Source organism: Stigmatopora nigra, chromosome 7 (assembly GCF_051989575.1).
Source record: "Stigmatopora nigra isolate UIUO_SnigA chromosome 7, RoL_Snig_1.1, whole genome shotgun sequence".
Lineage (NCBI taxonomy): Eukaryota > Metazoa > Chordata > Actinopteri > Syngnathiformes > Syngnathidae > Stigmatopora > Stigmatopora nigra.
The window spans coordinates 6,993,415-7,017,410 of NC_135514.1; the positions used below are offsets into that span (position 1 = coordinate 6,993,415).

General features: G+C 39.1%; 1 protein-coding gene across 4 annotated transcripts in view; it reads left to right on the forward strand.

Annotated features, from left to right (window-relative positions):
• Positions 1-23,996, forward strand: part of fhod3b (formin homology 2 domain containing 3b) — a 57,441-nt gene that overhangs the window by 22,016 nt on the left and 11,429 nt on the right. For 2 of the 4 annotated variants that reach the window (XM_077720179.1, XM_077720182.1), the window contains 8 exons: positions 8,169-8,236; positions 9,994-10,099; positions 19,240-19,334; positions 19,745-19,856; positions 20,218-20,312; positions 20,583-20,726; positions 20,816-21,057; positions 22,727-22,903. In XM_077720179.1, the coding sequence (XP_077576305.1) occupies positions 8,169-8,236; positions 9,994-10,099; positions 19,240-19,334; positions 19,745-19,856; positions 20,218-20,312; positions 20,583-20,726; positions 20,816-21,057; positions 22,727-22,903 (1,039 nt within the window). The remainder of the gene's footprint in view (positions 1-8,168; positions 8,237-9,993; positions 10,100-19,239; positions 19,335-19,744; positions 19,857-20,217; positions 20,313-20,582; positions 20,727-20,815; positions 21,058-22,726; positions 22,904-23,996) is intronic. The other 2 variants (XM_077720180.1, XM_077720181.1) reach the window with 1 other exon arrangement.

Sequence of the window (23,996 nt, forward strand, 5' to 3'; positions counted from 1 at the left end):
TTTTTATTACACCCATAACGATACATGTCAAAAAGATATGACTAAACATCATGACGTGTTTTAGTTGCTGTTGTATTTTGAAATAAGTGTTCCCATAGGAAACCATGGATATGAGATGTGAGTCAAAATAATTACATTTAACATTCTTAACTGTCATACAAGTAAGAATAAAAAGCTGCAATCTTCTCAATCCAATAAATCACTAAATTAATGATGGAAGTGAAATGCTGTGAGGAGCATTAATGTTTTCTAATCTTCACACAAGTGAACATCTATACGATTTGATAGAAAAGATGACAATTTACCATGCTCCCAAAGAAAGGTGCTCCATAATATGGAAATAAACCCCCACGCACACACCACACATATTAGGCAATTACTGCCAAACATGAAACCAGATGTCTTTTTAAACGTAATCTTTTAAAACCATCTTGTCATCTGAAAATCTAACTGAGCCTTGGTCCAACATCTTATTCCTTTTCTTTTGAACATGTTGTCAACAACTTCTTGGCTAGACACCCAAAGAAAATTAGGGGAAAAAATAAATTTCATAATCAAATCCTCAAATCCCGCAATCAAACAAAACAACCCCAAAAATTGAACGAGGCCCAATGAAATATGTCCATTATCCTGACAGGTAAACAAACATGTTCATATCCAAATCTGAATCACATTAACAAATTTCAATGTTGTTCAAGTCATTTAGCAAAATGTTCTCTATTGTGGCCATCATGCTTAACTTTTATGCAAATCTTATGTTCATTTCAAAGGCGCCATTGTTCTCAGTAAAAACACATCTTGTGTTTGGAAGTCTGTGAGGATTTTGGTGTCGTCTGTGCTGCTTATCTAACTTCTTGTTCTAATCATGTAATATTTAGAATATATAAAGATTATGTTGTCTGTTAGATAAATCTTGTGGCTTCTACAAAGAGCGGAGTAGTGGCTTTTGAGGCCTTTATGAAAGCCAGCTGCATTGGTCAAGTGTTTCCAGAGTTCCATTTATCTGATTTGTTTTACATTCGAATGACTCTAACTCAGTCTCAACAAGTTAAATAGAAAAATAACAATAACGTAATAAATGATAATAGATTCAATCATTCCAAACTTTTCTGTGTACCCATGTGTTTTAGAGCTTTTTCATATGCCTCAACTAATTGACGAATCATGTTTTTATTTTGTCAAGCAAACAATACATTGGGTAAGAATTGTCCTGGTTTTTTTTTCATGTCTTTTTTTCTACTTGAACTTTTTGAGAAGCAATCGGGTTAAAGACATTCAATTTGAAAAGGTTAGCTGCAGCAGGGGAAATGTTTTGCACAGAGTTGGCAAGCAAACACAATTGACATTTCCTTATTATACTGGTGAAGGTCTAGTGAGGACAAGGAAGTGGCCAAGCAAGTGATACAATCAGTGCCTAAGCCTTAATACTCCCTACTGCTAATGGGCAGGAATATTTATATGTGGTTAACATTAAGCTATTTTTGTTCCATTTGCAAAGTCAGGGGTTTGCAGCAAATTTCTTTTATAGGTCGATATATGTGCACAGCTAGAAGAGCATGGAAAAATAGGTAGTAAATTTAATACAATGCAAAAAAAGGTGTTTTTGCTTTATGATTTTATATCAGCCAGCCAGCTCTCAAATCACTATGAATCACCCTGTTAATTCAGCACAGTGTTTATGATTTAATGCAAGAAACGTCTGTCAAGGTCTAACTGTTTTTTGCAGAAACACTCCTAAATTGCATTTGTATTGCTCACAACCACTACCAGGTGTGCTTGAAACACTTTGGTAGAATTGGCAAAGAATCAAGATAGAATATATGCCGGGGGTAGAGGGGGTGGGGGGAGGGGTGTTATAGGCGAATTACTGGAAGACAGAGGTGCTCAAACGTCAAAATATGAACTAGTCAGGATTTGATGCTCAACAAAAATTGCCTGAACTTGTTATGGTAGAATTAGGCAGAGCAGTGGCATGTGCGCAATAAACATTTTATTTTCACATTTTTGTGAAATTTCCAATGAATAATGCATGAATCTGAGGGTGTTTCATGCTGGCATGGCTAGGCCCGTTTCAGTTTTACATGAGTTTATTTTACCCATATGCATGGTTAGTTTGGTCAGATGTCAACATACTAATGAAAGTCAGCTATGGACTGAACCAACCATTCTTGGTGGTCTTAGTATGGGTCCAAAAAAAGTGGGGACTTGTTCATTTTGCGGTGATCCAACCTCTGTTTGTTTGAGTTGTCAAAAATCCCAATCTGTCCCCCCTAAGGGCAATACAAGTGATGTAACTACAGATGAAACCAGTGCTTACCAAAAGATTTCAGGTTAGGTAGGCTTAAAGACTTATTGTTAGGTCTGTAATACAGTTTAATTTAATCCACTTAGTTATGTGGACCAAATACCATTCAACTTTGATTTTTATTTCCAAATATTGTTGCATATTACAATGTTAAATGGTTGCAAGGACTAAAGAACACATCGAGTCTGAAAAGCAAATGCTACTATTTGCTTTATTTACTGATAGTAGGTACGCAAGATTCCCTTTTTAGGTTTTGGTATGTGTATTTTATTATTTATGCAATTATTTATTAATGCTGACTTAGACTGGAGCACCAAGCTGCCTATTGATTGGACATTCAAAAGGAATCCAACACGAGCTCCTATCTAAATAACAGATATTAAAAATGGCTCTAAAAATATTACATCATCCTCATTCCATAAATATCTTACTTTGCATTAAATTTTGTCGACATGGTTATTCACGGCGTTAGTCCATAATCTTGTCAAATTCTCAAATGTTGATACCGTGACAGACTCGGGCTGAATGAAGAGTGGAATCACAACATTCGCTCTTGCACGAAGATGGCAAAATCTATTATGTTTTGAGTCAGAACACCTTTTAACTTTATCACAAACTGCAGGTGCTGTTTGCGTGATTCACTCCTCACCATGACTATGTCAAGGTATTGGGATGCATGACTGCCTCTTAATGGGGGTGGTCTAATATCTTGCCATTTTTGTCTTCTAATGCTTAGACATTTTGGTAGTGCTGCACCTATATCCACACACATAAAAAGTAATCAACTGATTGCATTTTTTACTCCAGCTGATATTTTAATGTTCACATTTTTGAACAAATTGATGTGACTATACATTGGAACAAAGAAAGCCAATGTTTTTAAATAAAATATACTTAAAAGTCAGGATGGGTGGGAATATTATCATTGGCTTTCCGAGCAAATATTTCATCCTTATCTAGCATCACCAGCTGGAGTTAGGAAATATCCTAAATGATTTACATGAGGTAGAACACAAAATAGTACCCTCAGTAATCAGCAGCAAAAAAAAGTGTTGGTTCCACAGTCCAATCCAAGTGAGAATATGGTTGCGGAAAGCTATTCGAAGTCTATGTTGGCCTTTTTTTCCAAGCGTGTCTGTGGTAGCTGCTTAGATGACCCTTTCCCAGATTTTGCCACCTGTCAGCAGTCACATAGCATCTCACACCAGCTTACCATAGCGCAGACTCTGCCAAGGTGATGGAATGTGACATGACAGGGCACCGGTGCAAGGCCAAGATTGTAGTGATAACTCAAGATTGCATATTATGCACTCAGAATATTAGGAATGCCTCACTTTACGTCTGCGGTTAACCATTAGAAATGTTTTAATAAAGCTCATTTATCACTGAATGTCCTCTGTGGATCAGTTGCAAAACCTGTCACCCTAAAGACTTGCAGAGCACCCAAATAGGGGGAGGTATACTCACTATGAAAACAAAGTCATGAGCTGGCTTGTTTGGTGACTCTGTTGTCAAAGGCTTTTGGATCAAAGTTAATGGCCTGAACTGCACTCAGCCAAGAAAAGGCATATTACATTGCACCTGAGAACATATCACTGTTAGCATTTTCTACATGAGTAAGTCAGATTGTATTTAATTGTGCATTGGCCTGTGACATTCACAGCGTGGGTGTTCTTCATTTTGTTTTTGTGTGCTGAAGATATTGCACGTGCACATTTGAGGTGTCTAAAGATTGATATTCCTTACTCTTGGTAAGAATTTCATTTGGTTTTATAGAATTAAATTAGTGATTTTGATGATACTTTTTCTCATAAAAAGTCAAAATACATACTATTTCTTTTTTTTTAATTCTCCAATCACACAATGATCAGCTATGATTTAGCTGTAGTTCATTTGGACTTAACAGATGACCACACACCCCCATTTGGACCGGCTTCATACGTCGATCCACTCGTTTGTATGTGTGTCAGGCTTTTGTCTGGTGCAATGAATGGTTGCTTGCCTTTAGTTGGTATCTGTGTCAGTGGTGCTTAGACTGGGGAAACCCTGCTGAGGAAGTGAATAGAGGGTAGTGGGCTACATAAAATAAAAACAGAGGAAAGAGGGAGTTACTCAGGTTCGCAGAGCTGCTGTGGAGTGTCAGTTTTTGTATGTACAAAGCCACACAGAGCTGCAGGATTGTAATGTCCCATGGAATTATGTTAGGCTTGTGTATATATATCTATCATTGACACATTCATGTTCTGTACCATGCATCTTCCTTGTGGGGGTTGCCAGAGTATCCCAGAGGACTTCTTGCAAAAGGCAGACTACACTTTAGACCAGTTGCGAGTCAGCAGTACACACACACAACATAAATATATTTATATATAGATAATGAATTTGCTGTCAAAGGCCCTCGTGGATTTTTTTTTTTTAAATGAGGCTTTTGTGGCTGTCTCAGTCAAATATGTTCCTACACCTAGTACTCTACTCAGTAACGGTGACAGCCCCGGATACCATCTTGATGTGTGGTTGACTTAAAAGACATATATTACACAAGAAAAAGCAGTAGAGGTATAGTTAGGGCATGCCCGTCAAGGACCGACAACCTCTTAATACGGACTCTTTGAATTAAGGCTCTAAAATACTCAAAGGAAAATGTCACTGCTGCCTTCAAATAGAATTATTGTGACAGACAATAACATAAACTTTGACCGTATGCCAAATGTAAACACATCAATAAACACCAGAGCCCAATTTCCACTTGGGCACAATGGGTGCTGTTGAGCTCTGGGGGTTGGGGGGGCAGTTTTATGTTTATATGAACTTGGCTGTGGTATGTCTTTGCATGAAATGGGCAAGGCGGGCTCGAGTGTCACAACCCAGGGACACAACCTTGCATTCTGTAACTCACAAGATTACAGACAACCTACCCACCACATCATATGTTGAAGGAATCCAGTTATATCATGGCAGCGAGGGAAATAAAAATGAAAGGAATCAGAATGGTTTACTTTTACTTTTTTATCTCAGTAAGAAGAATACTCTCTGATCTTCTCTTTGTTGTCTGTTTTTTATGTGCTTATGTTCAAATTATACATCAATTTATTACTTTTTGTGGCTTTGGTCCCCCCGACCCCCTACCCATGTCTCTTATTTTGTGTGCTTCAACTTTAACGCCCTTTTGTCCTGTGAGGCCTTCCTTTGGCTCCCAGTGACAGGGGCTTCTTCAGTCTGTGTGGCCAGGCTCAGTTTTCTCTAATCTAAACCATCATCACCATATGGCTTCCATCATAACATCCAAAGCATTTCCATGCAACAGGAACAAATTAATGAATGTCCTTATTCCTTGATGCACATTGTGAGGTTTCTGTGGATGTAGAGAGTGAAAGACATATTAGCACAAACATAATATTAATCCGTGTTTTACTTGTCACTCAAATATATACATGTCAGTCTTGCTTGCATCTCGTACTAGACCCTTTAAGCCTGCAGGAATTCTTTGATGCATGTATTAGTCCTGTTTGTTCTCTGATTTAATATGAAATTGACTTGGTCATCTTGTACACATTACCTGCATGTAAATTGCATTTTGAGAACAATATTTTTTTAGGGTTTACACTTTGGGTTGTTGTTCTAAGATTTTCTTTAGTGTTAGAAAAAAACTTAAATTGGATGTTTCTCATGGTTTCAGGTAATGACTGTACAATAATGGTTTTTTTTTCTTTGAATGAAGTTACTCTTGGCTCCTCCAAAAATGCTAGCTCTTCATTGTGTACCCGTGCCAAATGGTATGGAACTAATCTCCATTGAGCAATTTATCATTGGAGATTGGCCTCTTAGCGCTTCGTTAAAGTGTGGACCTTGGACAGGGACAGGATCTGTCTGTTGATGTATATGGGCCTTATTTAGTGTCGGGAAAGAATAACTTTCTGACAGTTTTATTGCTGTCCGGAATAACGGGCTAGGAAGGAGAGGATAAGTCTGGAGGCTCCACAAATATGGAACAACTCGGAATTGTACAAATGCTTCTGCATTTACTGAATCTCAGTACGTGTCAAGCCAAGTGCTAGTATGCAACTGTCATTGGATCATGTTGTTGTTCAGTCTCAGGAACTTGTAAAGCAGACCTGGGTGTCAGTTAAATATTGGTTGATTTACATTCAATATTCGGGACGTTCAGTCAAAAATTCAGAATGTAAAGACGTGAAGAGGGAAAATCATGCCATGGATTTCTGTACGATTTTGCCCTTGTATGTGGTTCCCTGTGACTTGACATTTTCCATAAAAGACCATCCTCCCTCATTAGCTATTTCAGCCTTATATGGAACTGACTGTACAGCACATTTTTAGCTCTGATCTACTGGCACCGAATGCCATCACATCATAAATTAGAATTAAATAAAGTTGTAATGTGAAGTGTTGGATTTCAGCAGGTAATTTTGCCGTAGATGGTAAATTAACAATTTATTTCTCCAAGGTCACACTGGGACCATCATAAAACATTTCTGATAATAACTGTACAGTTTTACATTGTGTATTTTATTGTGTTGTGTCTCTACTTAGATTCTAGTGATTTGCCGTTAGTATATCTTTTTGATTATATTTGTCTGAGCATTTGCATAGTGGTATAAGTAATATGCTAAAAAATCTAGAAGAGCTACATTTGAAACTTCCCATCTGCATTGTCCCAGTCTTGTACCCCAGAATGTATTGGTACAATGTTGCACGATGGTTGCATCAGTGAGCATACCCATTTGGTGGGAAACTGATGTGTGCCACAGGAAAGGCACCCTGAAGACTTCAGAGCCAGCCTGCTTATTCTGTCTGGTCCAGTGTCTGGGAGGAGGCTATGTGTGCCCACAGAACTGGCAGCAAACTTACATCCACTCTCTTTCTCCCTCTGTTGATCCGCTAAAAGGATTTGCTGTTGCTGTATAGTTCCAATAGCCAGCAACATAAATGAATAAGAACCGTTTGCTATGAATCCTAAGCATATGCATCAGTCGTGTGTTCCTCACACTTTACAATGAGATTGACAGAAGCTATTTGGATAGAACAGTTACAAAACGCACCCTTGTGTGTATGCATGTGTGTTTTTATTGCAGTCCAGCATAGATGTGACATCTTAAAGAGAGCGCTAGAGAGTGAGTGCCAGTCCAATCCTGCCAATGTCATCATATTCTTAAAGTGAACCCATATCGACTAAAACGTAAAGTTTGCATCCTATACGTATGAAAAAGATAAGAGCAGATGACAGATGCTGCATTAGACAGTGGATGCGTCTGCAGAAGGACTACTACCTCACTTCTGCTGAGTCAGAAGCATTCAAGAGCGTTGGTGGGACCTTGACAATGTGCTCAATACTGCCTCTCTCTGGCAGCGGTGTGATCTGCCCCCAGGGTGATGGCTGACCAAAAGTTGTCGCAGGAAATGTTCACGTCCATTAGAAGGACCCACACAGTTTTCAACATGTTTCCACAACTGATTAACGAACGGTTTGTTTCCAAGCCGTTGTGGTATCCCTGCCATCGATTTACATAACGGCAAGCTGCGGATTCAGCACTGTCAGCAGGAAACTACTCGCTAATTCTGCACAGATGTGGCGTCTGCTCTTCTTTTGTGCCGACTTTGTCTCACAGCATATTTTTCACATTTAGCTACTCAGGAATAATTGCTGCTATTTAAAGTCCTCGGACACAATGGAGTTATTTGTTATTCATGGCCAAACTAAAAAGTACACTAAACCCAGTGTTTGTTGGCACCGCTATGATGATAGGACAAAATAAATTTGTCTCTTTAATTCTCCGCTTACTTTGTGACAATATCGTTTGAAGATTGCACATATGTGACTGATTTCTCTCTTTTGCTTTCCATGTAGAAAAACTCTACGACTCCACTGGAAGGGAGCTGAGGAGAGCCCTCTTTTCCCTCAAGCAAATCTTTCAGGTAATTCACCCCTGGCAACACCTGGTTTCTTCCGCTTCCTCACTGCTCGTAACAATCCAGTGTCTATGTTAAAGCTCTTATGGAAGTAGTTTAAACCCCTCCAAGACAGAGAAGGAGCTTTAATGGCCCCATAGTGTTGCATTGTCATCTTCCCGAACACCCATCTGAATGTTTCATCAGAACATGCTCCAGTTGGGCCTTAAATAAAACTGTTACTGAGGTGAGCATCACAGATGGTGTTGTCATTGGGGGTAAAATGGCCTGGACAACAAAGCATGCTTTAAACAAGCTGTATAAGACCTTACATGTGTTGCAGTACTTGAACATTTCAAAATGATAATCATTTCATTTGGGTAAATGCATTCTGGGTCATTTTAAGGTTGTACTTATTTCTATCTCAACAACATATCAGCAAACTGGCAAGTAAGATATTATTTGGTAATAATGCAAATGTAATTATAATGAAAAACTACACCAGACCACACTCCCATTTTAACTTGTGCATGAAATAGTTGGAACATGACTTTCTTGCATCTTTAATACACTTGTTCTTTGGGGTTCAGCTATTTTGCCCTTTCAACCTCTCACTCAATGTTGACTTCAACATCATCAATAGCCTGAGGTAGAGGTTAAAAGTCTAGATTCTTCGCTTTCTTTCAAACACTGGCCGATAACCATACACTCAGTGCATAGTGACTGAAACACGAGATGGCTTACAAGCTGTTGAAATGTCTTTCCTACATATGCTCACTCACTCTGATGCAGTGACTTACCATAACTGTTGTTGCTGGGCAAAAAAACTGTATGAGAAATATATTTTCTGAAGTATACAATCGCATTGGCTCCTCAGTGACTCAGCATTGCTCATAAGGAACATAAAAAACGAGGAAAGCGTTCCATGCTTTCAACATTCTCAATGCAAAAGCCAGAACTGTGTTGGCTAAACTTCTGGTCCAAGTTGTGTGCTCATGGGAGAGGAATCCCTACTGATACCATAGCATTTTTTCTGTTTTAGTCACCCTTTAATTTAATAGCACCCTTTGCTGTTGTTCATTTTTACCCACTTGGTGTGATCTAGTAGATGTTCAATAAACTGCTCTGATACTATATCAACTGAAGGTTTAATATGTACTATTTTTTTTTTCAAATGACAGTCACTCAAGAAAAATCTACTAGAGCGCATCACACATTATCTTTTGTATCCTGCTATGTATTGTCTGAACAGTAGAAAAAACTAAACAAGCAAAAAAAAAAACATTATGATGGTATTGGCACCCAACAGGATTCTCATAGAATACAAGAATGCATCAATGTATTAAGGCTATGCTCTCACCAGGTTAAAATACCATTATGTTCATGTAACTTCATGTGGCTAGTGATTAGATGATTTAACAGACCTGCCTTCAGCGTGTTTGAATTGAGCGCTTTCATACGTAGCAGATGTCAGAGAGATTCACTCTGCCACAGTAGCGCTTGATCCCCAACTTCTTAGTTCAGGGCCATATAGGTTTATGTCATGCTGTGGGCTTTTACCAGGTTATTGTGCTCAACAACTATATAACATTGCTTCTGATCTTGCATCACTACCAGGTGAATGTAGAAACAGTGTGCAGGTGAAGGTAGCAATGCATTGTAGTACAAGTAATAACCCATTTGCCATTTATTCCAAATTCCTTTTGTGCGAAGTCCAGAGTTTTCAGATAAAGTATATAGAATGTGAAATTTTCCTTTACGTTACCCCTGCCTCTTTTCTTTAGGATGACAAAGATCTGGTGCATGAGTTTGTGGTGGCAGAGGGACTGACATGCCTGATCAAAGTGGGTGCTGAAGCTGACCAGAACTACCAGAATTACATCCTCAGAGGTACACACAAAACTGCATGGTGTGTTCTCTTACACATTATCACACCATAACTTTGTGTCTGGAAGACGACTTTAACCAATCAATCCCTTAACACTTGTCTCTCCTTTAACTGACCCAGAAACATATGTTTACCATGTAAATTGATACCTTGGCAGTATGACCTTCCCATATGAAAAACACATATAAAGTAATGTTGGGGCCAGGTTTAGTGGCTGGTTAATTTATCTGTCCCCTGGTAGTGAAGGTGAGGGGAGACGTGTTTTTTTGGCCTGATAGTGGAGGACTGATTCGAGGTCATGGATATTTCACTTCCTGGTCTATAGATCACATATGATTAAGGAGATTGCCAGAAATTGTCAGGATCATCCAATCTACCCCTTTTGTATTTAATTTGTCTTTTCGTTTGCACCTTTAAAAAAAAAGTGATTGTTTGATATACCTCTCCCAATTCTGTCAAGCTGGATTTGTTTTATGTGATCCAACCAAGGTTTACAAAATCGCATGAATTTAAAAGTTGGATACTTTCCATTGATAAGTATAATAGATACACTCAAGTATTAGACTGGATGTTCTTATTAATGAATAGTCAAAATTTTCATTTTGTTTGTCGATATGTCACAATCTAAAATGAAATCTTCATTGTTAGTTATGATCTTGTTTCAGGAAAGAATTTAATTTCAAAGTCAGATTTTTTTTCTCCATTCTTATCAGTAATTCCCAAGGAGAGTACAATATAAAAAAAATGTGAGAAATATACACTCTTGTAACACGCTCTTTTTGTTTATTTGTTTATTATTTTTTTATTTTGGACAGGCTATGTTGGAGGTTTTATATGGAGCGTCCAAAATTTGAGGAGTTGTTGGTGTCAAGTTGTGATGAATCAGGAGATCTTGTCTCTTGTGATCGTTTGACTGCCACAAAATGGGGTTGAAAGGTGAAGGGTCGCAGACATGGAATTTTAAGACAACCGCAGAACCACAGAAAAAAATAGGCTCATAAGGTTTGTTTGTTTACGTGAGTAGGTGCTTCTGAGTTTGTGCATGCTGGCGAATCCTTGTTCATTCACTCCTGCAAAAATGCGTGAACATGTTATGATGTGCATAGCAGTGCAGTAGTTGGCAGTGTCACTTTGGAAAAGAACTCCTCGTAGATCGACAACTTTGTAATTATCCACACATGAGAACTGCTGAGAATGTAAAGACTTCAAAATGATGTTGTCTTGTAGTTAAAATACCAAAACAACAGCCATTTATCTGCTTTTTTTCTTAGATTAATCCCTGTGTGTAGTTATAGTCGTACCCAGGGGGGATGTGATGTCTTTCAAGTTGCAGGCAATTCCAAAAAGTAAGGAAGCCTTGAAATTTTCCGTCTGGAGTGTCTTTCAAAGCTCCCTCATGAATCAATAAAACTATCTTGAAAGATGGAAATAGTATTCACACTTGCATCTTAGTGAGCATATATTTTGTAAGAGCAGCTTCCCAGACTTTTCTTCTTGGAATAATTCCATCCACACCCACATCTTGCTTTCCCCCCTTTTCACTTGTTGCCCTAAAGGTGTCTGCGACCATTTAGTTCTATGATGTGGGTTATTTCATGGTCGGGTCCCCTTTTGGGGGCCTCTCACACCTGGCTTTGGGGGCTTTCAGAGTGGGATTTAACTTGCTAGAGGCCTGGAGTTCCTGCTCTGAGCGGACCTTGTACGCCTTCATCACCCCATCAGTGTAATTGTGTGGGACTTATTTTGTGGTCCTTTTTTGTCATCTGGTTTGGCTACTTAATGCTCAGACATGCAGCAGGATCACAAATGCGCAGGAGTAATTGAAGCCTAATAATTCATTTATCCTAGACATGGATGATAAATAGGAGTATGTATATATGAATACTATTAAGTGTAGATGACATACCTTACAGTATGTTTCAAATTATAATACAGAGAAATCTCTATATATGGAACACAATCTGCTCTGCGATGTTGAGTTAGTTTAGAGAAAGTGATTCATATGTGAAAAATCTGTTGCATGGTTGAAACATTGCCAACGGAAAACCTGTGTACACGCAAATGGTAAATATTCTAATTATATATTGCAGAAATTATAGTTTGAACCCAAAACAGGCACATCTTGTTGATATTCTTAGCCGTTTTAGGTAGATGTCGTACTTTTTTATAGAAACAAACACATTTCCAAAATTAGAATGAGTTATATTTTGAAGTAGAAAGAAAATAAGACAAATAACTATCTTTGTTTTCATGTTTAGCATTTAATATGAAAGTAAGGTTCTTTAAGTTGGTCATATATGGAAGAAAAAAGGTGGGGAAAGGACATGAGAACAGCATCAAACAGACAAAGCAATTATAGCCAACTTGAAGCAATTATTCTCTGAAATGGTCTCTGTGAATAGTCATCAGTATGATCTATGTTTTCACTGACACCTACTCTGTTATTTCTGCCTCTTTGCTAGTTTTATTCTGAAAAAAATATTAGGAAGCAAACTTGACATTTTTAATTTATAGGAATGAGAAGAAACTTTCCTTTATACATTTTTATAGTCAGTGAGCATGGGGGGAAACCCTGCATGCAATGCTTGTAAAGCTCACTTACAGGAAAATAAGTGTATAGCTTTTACAGTGGATTGCCATATCTTATCTTTGATATATATCTTTGAGAGTTGGCAGTCCACCTTTATTAGATAAGTCATGTTAATTTTTTTCATGCTGTAGCTCATCTTAACTCTTCGTATTTGCACTATAGTTGAATTGTTGCACTTTCACTGAGCTATCTTCCAATTGTTAGATTAGTCCACATAACAGTGGTCTCCCATTCATCCCTTTTTGACAAAGATGCCCCAACCCAAACTTTTCATTCACTTGGCAAGAGTGTAACATAATCCTGTCCTTCCTGCTTTGACCATTTGGTGAGAATTAAGTGAAAGCCCAGCCATGGCTGTCTCAACATGCTGCTGGAAGCTGTCATTGGAAATTCTGTGTATTGTGTCGTCTGGCAAAGTTAAGGCTTGGCTCCTCGTGAGGGGCCAAACCTTCACTGTTGCCCGTTGTCTGCATAAACACACGTGCATGGTGCTTATTATGGAGCCAGTGATTTACCTTTCTCGGCATTCTAAAATGATGAACAAGAACAGATGAAAGTGGACAGAGATGCAATCTCTAGTGTTTGATCCTGAAATGTTTGTGCAGGGGGGATTGACATGGCTGAAATGTATAGCAGGCAAAATGGATGGAAGATGTTTAACGCTGTAATTTTCTTCTACTGCTTTTTCACACAATCTACTGTTTATTTTTCATATACTCTGATTTGTGTAGTCAATTTATATATTTCAATTTAAACATGGCAAGTTCTGAGTGACTTTCTTCAGAAATTCCTACACATTCATTTTCTGAACCGCTTATCCTCACCAGTCTCGTGGGGGGTGCTGGAGCCTATCCCAGCTAACTACGGGCACCAGGCAGCCTACACTGCATGCTTTTGGGATGTGGGAGGAAACCGGAGTACCCGGCAAAAACCCATGCAAGCCCGGAGACAACATGCAAACTCCAAACAGTGAACACCAACCTGGGATCGAACCAAAGAGACTGACGCGCTAATCACTCAACCACTGCACTATCAATTCCTACACATTTGAGTGCAAATGAGTGCCACACATATTTTCTTCCTGCAAAACTTCAACTTCTGAGTTGAAATTTAGACTCCAGTATGGTTTCGCTCCAAATGACTGCTAACAATATGCTTTGGCAAGGCAATTAACATGGAAACGTCTCAAACGCTTTGGACTCGGCACAAATTATATCAAAGGAGGCCCTGACCGTGTGACATGTTTTCTTGTTCTGAAAGCTCATATTTTCATGGCAGATTGCATTTAACTAAATATAAGTTTCATACCTAAAGGCCAAACTGCCATTTTAATTACAACTTAATGCAGATCATTTTAAGCGATTGCTATTAGTCGTCCTAGTCGAAAAAGGCATGATTATAAAAGTAGTACATGTGAGCAATTTGGCTTGAGCTTAGTCGTTGATGAAAACCGATGAACGTATAGGGAAGTTTAAAAGTTATGTTAGTTCCTCAGATCATTTGAATTTAATGGTTAAACAACCCTTGCCATTTATGTGTTTAAATAGTAGGTCTTAATCGCTTATGAATCCACTGACATGGTACAGAGCATTTCTTCCGCTTGTTTGTTTTTTTAGCTCATTGTTTTGGTTTTCTAGCATCTATTTCTTTACTTTGTGGTTTTCATCTGTTATGAACTTCCTTTTTCTTTTTTTTTGTTATGTCTTTAAATGGACGTTAATGTTATTGTATGGGATGCTGAAATGTTGATGTTGGCTGCGATTTTAGAAGAGAAAAAAAGTGCTACATTAAACAGTTTCTATACTGCAAGAGCTTTGAGTGAAGCGTGTCCAGTTCACGGGCTTGCACGGGGGCCTGCTCGTCTCTAACCTGGGGGTGCAGCTGCTGGCGGCTAATGCGCAGTATAGCAAGATAACAGCCTGAATGCAAAGGAGAATTGGCCCAATCCCAAAGCGCTGATAAAATAAATTCTCCTCGATGACGGACAGTCCAACTGACCTACTTTTGTATACATTTCCAAATTAAAAAGCAAAGGTGATGAATGAGTTTGGGAAAAGGAGGCTTTTGTGTCAATTTGGCCCATCTTACCAGATAAGAGTCTTCAAGCCATCTGATTCATGTTGGCGCTGCCACCCAGACCTCAGCCATTTTCTCACCTTGGCAGCGGTCATGGAGCAGCCCTTCCTGCACATTCCTGTGGATTTGCAGCATAATTGCTGCGGTTTACGAAAGAGAGGTCTTTAAGAAACACTTTCAGAACTACCACTGCGGCTCAGATGCTGGTTTCAGGTCTTTCATAGAGAAGGTCTTTGCTTGTTGTCCTTACGGCCATATGTTTTCTTCCCAAGCTAGGCTTTCCCATCGTGGATACATTTAAATTCCAATCATTGAGCTTTGAAGGCAGCTCACCGCTTGCCAGCATCTCATTACGTGACATCCATGCATAAGGGGGCAGAGTCGTGTTATTGTTGTACTTTGTGTGAGGTATTTTAGAGCTGCTCGTGATTAACCCGAATGGAGGCCCACATTTTTGGCCGGAGATCAGTGCTTGAAGTGGACGCTGTCCTTTCCTGTCTTAGCACTCAAATGTTCTTATTAATTCTCTGAAGATTCTATGGATGTTGTCATACAGTAGACGGTAGGCCCAAGGGGAAATCAGGTTTCAGGTATTTGCAACCATCAATGTCATTACAGTGTCCACTAGATAAGTATTTGTTTCCTGGCATTAGTTTTACATGACGTATGTAAATGCAAATAGGAATGCAGAGTTGTGTTTCACTTCCGAGGCCATGACAATGCTTTTTAATGCAATTTTTGATTACTATCACATCAGAACTGTTTGCATTTAAGCAACTCGTTCAAAGTGTATGTTCTGCCAAGACAGTGCAGTTGAAGGGCATATTGAATTATGTTCATTGATATGCGTCTGACGACATATCCTTGCCAGCATGTTCCTTTCCAGAGGCCATTTGGACATGGTTTTGAGGGACTCTGGAAAAAAAATGAAAAAAACACCATGAGATTAATCAATTAAGCAAACGGAAAATTTGAGTGCTCACAAATAATGGATGGACTATAGGTTTACAGCAAATGACAGACTTCATTTTCTTTTTATCTCTGAACATTTGCTGACATGCTATGTGGGGCCTACATTGTAATGTTGTTGTGGTGTCTTCATTTTTTTTCTCCAAAAAATGTATAGTTCGCCTGTTGGGCAATTTCAATTGAGTCCTCAACTCTTCCAAGGAACAAGGGATGTCCTATTTTTTATAGAATATTTTTTGGTAGTCTGTTCTGTAGGTTATAAAACAATAATTTCACAAATATGTATTTTGGCTGAGGCAGTTAAAATACAGTACTATTTCAAGTACCTGGTCAACCACAGTAATGTAACCACTGCCTATTGTTGCAGCATTATAGTAACTTTTCGGCATCCATGCCTACATTGGACAAAAATGGGATTCTATTCCCCTATTTATTTAGCTTTTATCCTCATTAAGAGTGAGCTGGATTTTATCGCATTTTTGTGGTCCAGTCAATACTATGTAACGATAAAGCAACATAAGATGGACATAGCCTTATTTTCTATCCTCTTTAGCCTTTCCAAGTAGGATGTTGTGCCACTTTTTTCGCTAACCCCTAACCCATAATAACACCAAAAGAATTCAGAAGTCTGGATTTTGGACACCCAGGTAGCTTTTTATTTTTGCCAGAAGCAGTTTCATGAGTCATTTAATCAGGGAAATTGAGTTGTTTCTCCCGGAGAAACTTGTTGGCAGAAAAAATAGACTTTTCCCAGCATTGCATTTTCACATAAAGAATTAAAATTTTAGCAGGGATGTTTGTTTGTTTGAGTTTCTGAGCAAGTTATAGTATTGTTTTATCTTAATCAAGTAATTGCATTGTATTTGGTTTTGTGGATCCATTTGAATCACATTTATTTATATGGCAACGGTATCAAAGGCAGCACTGGGGTCAAGCAGAAGTAGTACTGATGAAATATCTGACAAGATTTCTACCCTTTTGAGGGCTGTCTCAGTAGAGAGACCATAAAAATGGACTGAAAATGCGCACAATAAAATTAAAAGGAAAATTCAAGGCTGACAACACAGAAAAAAATGCCTTAATACTCTCTTGGAACATACAATCAAACGAAGAACATGTAAAAGTTGTTAAGGAATCAAATGATTCCATGACCAACCATTTTTAACGAGAGAAGGAAAGATCCTGGTTGTTCGCTTTTTAGTACTGTATATAAACATTTATGGCTTTGATGTATTTACAGTATATTGCTTGCTCGTGTGTGTTACAAAAGATAATCCCAAGCCTTTAATGGTCAACTTTGGAGCGCTAATGTGTCGTTTATAGTAAGCAGCGCAATCATATTGTGTGATGACACACTGGAAAGTCACATTAAGGGATGTATTTTCTCCTCAATCCAGCAATTGCTCAGAACATTAAAGGAGGAGATCAACAGTGACACAAGAGCTATAGTACTGTTGTTGACTAGAAAAGAGGAAGATACAGTCTATAAGCATGGAAAAATCTGGAAAGTCTATTAGTTGGAGTTTTTAGCCGTCTGGATGTTGCGTTCTGGAGTCAGTAAAGAAGCTGTTCATCATGTCATTGCTGCTGTCACTCATCCATCAGCGGTGCGACCAAGGAGAACGAAGGGTGGGTGTTTGTGGGTTAAGGGATGGGGTGCCTCTGGAGTCCATGCTGACTGAGGAAGGTAATGGTGTTTTTTTATAAACACACTCTGGTCTGCTGTGCCCCGACTCACCAATTGTGCATCGCCACCGCACGAGGGGACTGTCAGGAATGCTCAGGTCTGACATGTTGTGAGTAATTAACTCTGATTGATAAAAGATGAAGTGTAACCTCCACTGACTCCGGGACTCACACACTGCTCAGACTGTATGCCCGCTGCACCTGGGAATTTTCTGCTTATCTTTGGCATGCTGATAATTCTTAGCCCTCTGCAGATGCAATGTATGTGTGCAACTGACGGTGCAGCCTTATTTAATCATGACATGAGTAGCAGTTGAACATGAGTTGTTAACTACTGAAGAGCTGTCAGTAAGCCATTGTAAGTCTTGGCTATTGCTCATGCTCATTGCTCATTGCTTGTTAAAGGCTATTTCAGGCTAAGTTCTTTTATTCCGAATTAGTTTCTGCACCCGAATGATGTTCCAATTTAGGTGTTTTGTGAGAATTCCTTAAATTTCTCATTCTGTTCTGCGATTCCTGCTCCGGACTTTCCTTTCCTTTTTGTCTCAAATTCCAAAAAAAACCATCCAGGCTGGTTGAGCACTCCAAATTGTCCTTAGAAATGAGTGTAAGTGTGAATTGCTGTCTGTTTCATTGTGCCCTGGGATTGGCTTGAGGACCCCCCGCGACTCTTGTGAGGATAAGCGGTGCGGAAAATGCATGAACGAATTATGGATGATCATTTGAATGACTTGAACTAAGCCATTTAATCACATTATTGCTTATTATCTTCAAATGATGTTCATGTAAACCAATGGTTGCACAGCTCCTGGCACAAGTCATTTTGTTAGATTTATTGATTTCAGGAAAAAACATCTCAACGGCATGTTTGTTTTTGTCTATATCTTTGTTGTCCAACACCCCTCCCCCTTCCCATTAGCTGATTAATGGCAGTAGTGGGGTCAAGCCGGGCTCATCCTGTTAGCGTGAACGCATTAACCCCTTGATGTGCGTACGGATGTAACCACTGAGGCTCAACTAAGAACCTACTGTTTGAAGAAGGGAGGGGGCTTTAACGTTTGTCAGTCCAGCTGTATTTCTCCATCCCCCCCCAATTCCCTCTTTAACAGAAGCCCCACACTTGCCTGACCCGAGCTCTTCCCCACTGAGATCCCTTGGCTCTTATTTTCTTCTTATTTATGTCTCCGCTTACACATGGAAGTCGTGTCAGTGTCCATCGAGGCGGTCTGCTCAAATATTTTCCTTACCGTCATGTCGGCTGCCTTGAGGGATGGATGAGTGCCTTGACTTGTTTTTTTTTTTTTTTTTGGTTTCTCTTGGACAGTAGCTCAAGTTTCGATTGGGGGCACAGCAATATAATTAACACCTTTCACAACAATACACATCTGTTTGTGATGTTTGCTCTTCATGTCAGCTTGGGCCGTGCCTTTTTCTCATACAATACATTTTATATTTAAAAACTGACAGATGGCATCCCAATGAAATGTGGAGGAAAAGGGTTACTCTGTGTATGTTAAATATATGTTTCACTTAGTAATAACTTCCTAGAAACAAGTGTGTTCTCAACTTCTTGGTCTTGTTCACTTGGTTGGATTAAATATCGGTATTTCTGTACTGTAATTTGCCCAACAGGCAGTTGTATTTTTGATTTGAGTCTAAAAAAATGCATTTTTTCCCCCTCATACCACTCCTTTTTCAAAAGACAATGCCACTGAAGTAATGGTAGATAAAAGTGTTGAATTGTACATGGTTAACTTATTTTGAGACAGACATGATACTCAATTGGTATATTGATCTTGTTTTCTCTCTCTATCTCTCCAGCTCTTGGACAGATCATGCTTTTTGTTGATGGCATGAATGGCCTCATTGCTCATAATGAGGCAGTCCAATGGCTCTACACCCTTGTTGGAACAAAGGTAAAATAGATAAATTATCACTATTAAACGTTACATTCTGAAATGTCATACTCACAGCATTAAACCATGTTATGGTAGTCAACTCAGCCCCCTAGTGGTCTTGTTGTTGTTGCACGTGCAAGAAGCCATTAGTGTAAATCCTCTTATTTACTTTGTGTCACATAGTTTAAAATAGCCTTGTTTATAAGTTTAAAATCCCTTCAAGTTGCAGCCAAGATTTGCTTCCTATGTTTTGGAACATCATAAATGAACACAATTTCTAGCTAGGCTCTTATCAAGTTACGTGAGACAGGAAAGCACATTTGGAAAAGGACATCATTTTAGTCAGGACATTTGAACACTTCAATTTTGGAATCAATTATGATGTATTTTTCTGCATTATCAATTATATTGTTTCTCTCATTGTTTAGTTCCGTCTGGTGGTGAAGACAGCCCTGAAGCTCTTGTTGGTATTCGTGGAATATACAGAGTCAAATGCGGCTCTTTTCATTAAGGCCGTCAACGCTGTCGATGCCAAAAGAGGTAAAGTGACACCCCCGAACAGCAGTGTGGGTGGATCAATGCAATTTAACACAGTCTTTTTTTCCCCAATCATTTTTGTACAGTGAAGTCACTAATTGCACAGGCATGCGCCTCATAATTAGATCAGTGCATTGCTAGAACTAAAGCTTAATCTCATTTAAATCCACATGTATAAACTATAAATAAACTTTTTAATGCCCTGATTGATAAGCACTAGAGGAAAGTTTCTTGGATCAGCACCAAATTAAAGAGCTTTTGCCAAGTGATGTGATTGACTGTTCAAAAGTGCCCTAGAAAATGAATAGATGGATGTTTTTTTTTTCAATGGCTGATTTCTGCTATCTGTATTTCATTCTTCCAGGTATCAAACTATGGGGGAACATCATGGAGATCCTGAATGAGAAGGATGGAGTAGATACTGAATTGTTGGTGTATGCAATGACACTCATCAATAAGGTTGGTTGCCTCTTGGCATTTTAGAAAATATGACTCACTGTATGTAAAATTCAATTGAATGAATGTGTGAGTGTATCTGAAGATCTATGACTCAGTGTTGATTTAATGGGCAGGTGTCTCAAAGTAATACGATGTCCAGTTTGTTAGCAATGTCTTTAATTTTGCTTTATAATGGTTTTTTTTTTCCCACATGTTGAGAGTTTTAGCATTTTCATCCAGTTTTATACTATTATTTTTTATAGCTCTCACCTGTGTGTGCGTTTGTTTCAGACTCTTGCCGGTCTGCCAGATCAAGATTCTTATTACGACATGGTGGACTGTTTGGAGGAGCAGGGTATCGAGGCCTTGACCAAGAGACACCTGAGTAGGAAAGGCTCCGATCTTGACCTTGTGGAGCAGTTAAACATCTACGAGGTCAGGAAGCCACTTATTAAGACAGCGAAATATCTTCTTATAGCATACTATTATTCCAAATGTTACCCGATCCCTTTTTTCCCCCCCAGACAACTCTACGTCGCGAGGATGGTGATGATGAAACGCAGTTGCCTCCCAGCGGCAGGAAAGAGCGCCGTCGGACGAGCATGAGCGGTACCAGCGAGCGACGCGGGCTGGAGAGACGACGTAGCCGCCGACATTCTCTGCAAAACAACAGAGGTCATGTGTCGGCGCCGGCATCACCCTGTGGCCCTCGTGGAAGCGGCTACCTTCCGTTTGGCAGCCAGCATGATGAAGACATCAGCGAAAGGTGAGGAGCACTGACAAAATACAAATGCTATCATGACTCTATAACACAATAAGGAGCTGATTTGAATTTATTGAAGGATTCTTGCGTAAAATAAGTTTTGTTTCATACCACAATTGTAGGAATCGCTGCAATGAAACTAGTGAAACGCTTGTTTATGATGATGTTGCTTAGCACTCTTAAAAATAATAATAATAATAATAATAATAGTAATAGAATAAAAACACTTCTTCCTTTCTGTAGTTTTTTGTATGTTTGCCAGCCTCTAGACAAAAGTAGGGTCAGATTGCATTAGTATTTGAGGTCTTGACCCTTTGCAATCACCTGATCATCGCCCCCTTGCATCACATCCTAGCCAGGTTTTGAAATAGCATACCAATTAAAGCTTCTGGTAGCTCGCAGGTCTGGCCGGTCAGTCATGTGATACCTGCCCACTGCAGGAAATTCTCGCAGCCTTTGAAGATCAACGTTTTTTCATTTTGTTAATGAAAGCCAGAAGGCCAGTGTCGGCGATGGATCTAAATAGCAAATGGGCAACAGGGACTCACGTGCAAGGAGGTAGAACAGGAAATAACACTGAGCATGTCTCCTGCAGGCTTTCACGCTCACATCATCCAAGGAATCAACTCCCCGGTCGCAATCACTAACAGATTGTTTGTTTTATAATATTTGACGTCGCTGTAAATAACTCGTGTTTACCTCCACAAAGGATGTTTTTCTTTCATCCGCGTTTATTGATTACCATATCAATGCCCAAGGCAGAAGGTTATGTTTTCAAATGGCTCATTTAACTCTTGCCTTGATCGATATTTAGCTGGAATTGACTATCATGGAAATGTATTCATTCATTTTCCGACCCTCTTATACTTACAAGGGTCGCGTGGGGGTGCTCGAGCTAACTACTATGGGCACCAGGTGGGGGGACACTGAATTGCTGGCCAGCTAATCGCAGTGCAAAAGGGATGTGGGAGGAAATCGGAGTACCCAGAGAAAACCCACGCAAGCACAGGGAGAACATGCAATCTCCACACAGTGAGGATCGACCTGGGATCGAACCCTCTACCCCAGAACTGTTAGGCGACATGCTAAACACTGTCCACCAGGCCATTGTCAAGGAAATGTTGACCTTTTTTCCATCACACTTAAAATGTAAACTCATTGTCACAAATGAATAGAAAACCAATGTTTAAAATCTGCACCGTATAGTATGTATTTATACTTGAGATACAGCTCCAGCATTCCTATTACAACCAGCTAACCCACAATCATCCATTCATCTGTGTCTTTCTTCTACTCGCCTACTTCTTGCATGTGTGTTTTTACTGTTTCCTAAATCAAAACCCTTTTGATTTCCAATTGGAGTGCTAAACCGAATTCACACAAAAGCAAGTCACACAATGTCACCAGATTTGACTTGTATTTTAGTATTGTTTACACACACCCATTTTTGGACTTAATGACTTCCATAAGTGGAAAAGGGGAATATACTCCAAAGCTTTGAGGGAGAAACAAAAAAAACATTTGCATGGGAAACAGTAAGATTTGTTAGCATGTTTGGTGTGTCTCTTCAAAGACATGTTTGTTTCTGTCTCCCTTCACTTTGTCTGTCATATTTCTCGTTCCTCCATCCTTCCTTCCCTCCTTTCAACCCTCAAACCAAACCCAACCACAGAGATGAGGATGATGATGATGATGATGATGAAGGAGAGGAGGATATGGAGGAGGAGGAGGAGGAGGAGGAGGAGGAGGAGGAGGAGGAGGAGGAGGAGGAGGAGGATGAGGAGGAGGACAATGAGTCCGATGATGAGAGTGATACAGTCGCTGTGTCTCCTAGGCAGGACGGTCACAGGTATTGTAAGCAGTCTACAACCCGATTTTACCCAATTCCCTTGGCATCCTTTAGATTAGCAGACATCCCAAACGGATCCCTTTCCCTTTAGATAAGTTTACCTGATTTTCTCTGAAGGATTAAGTACAAAATAAATAGATCTGGGCCAAGCACAAACGCAGTGAGAAGTTGGGTTGTTATGTGACCAAGCAGTTTTCCAGGCTTGTGGTCTTGTTACCAACATATTTAATGAAGGCTTGGTGTATCGGACCCACCTACTGTGATAAATATTTATTTTTAATTCTGTGTTAGACGTTAAGTCCAACTTTAATGAGCAGTTGTATCATTTCTAATCATTTTGGTTATGGTTTAATTCACCTTAATTATTATTATGAGTGTAGAGTCTCAAATCTTTTGGTTTGGATCATTTATATGATTCTTATTTCGGTTTTGAGTTGATTGCTGTTTTTGCTTTGAAGGTCAAAAGACAAGAGAAAATCCATTAGCTTGAGGACTATTTATTGTATTTATTGCAAAATGATGTTTTTGGTCCTTAGTTGGTCCCAAATTTCGATTTTCCTAAGTATACCCTTCCCTGATTTCTATAGACAATAGCTTTTTAATTGTAAATGAAATCTTACCGCTCCTTATTTTCTTCCTGCCTGATTCCGTAATTCAGTAGTACTGGTTTTCCACCACAGTTACTAAAACACCCTCCTTTCCCACAGCAATTTGTCTGACATCCAAAAGTTGTGTGGTTAAAGGGAAATGAAGGAAAAGGCAGTACTTATCTCCTTTTCTCAATTGCTGGAAACAGTTACTTTGACATTTTTATCACTCCTTCGTCTTTCGTTTTTTTCTTTATTACTCAAACTACTTTGAATACAAAACAAGTCAACAATTAGACATTTTACTGTTATTTTTTTGTCTGAGCACTGTTTGCAGAGTTGATAAAAGAAATGAGCATTAATTATTCTGTTTTTTGTATATGAACGATTTAACTTTCAACCCCAGAACTGTGAGGCCGATACGCTAACCACGTATTCTATCATTTATTATAAGAAATCACAGTAGTTGCACCTATACCATTTTAATAAAGGTGCAAAACAACCCT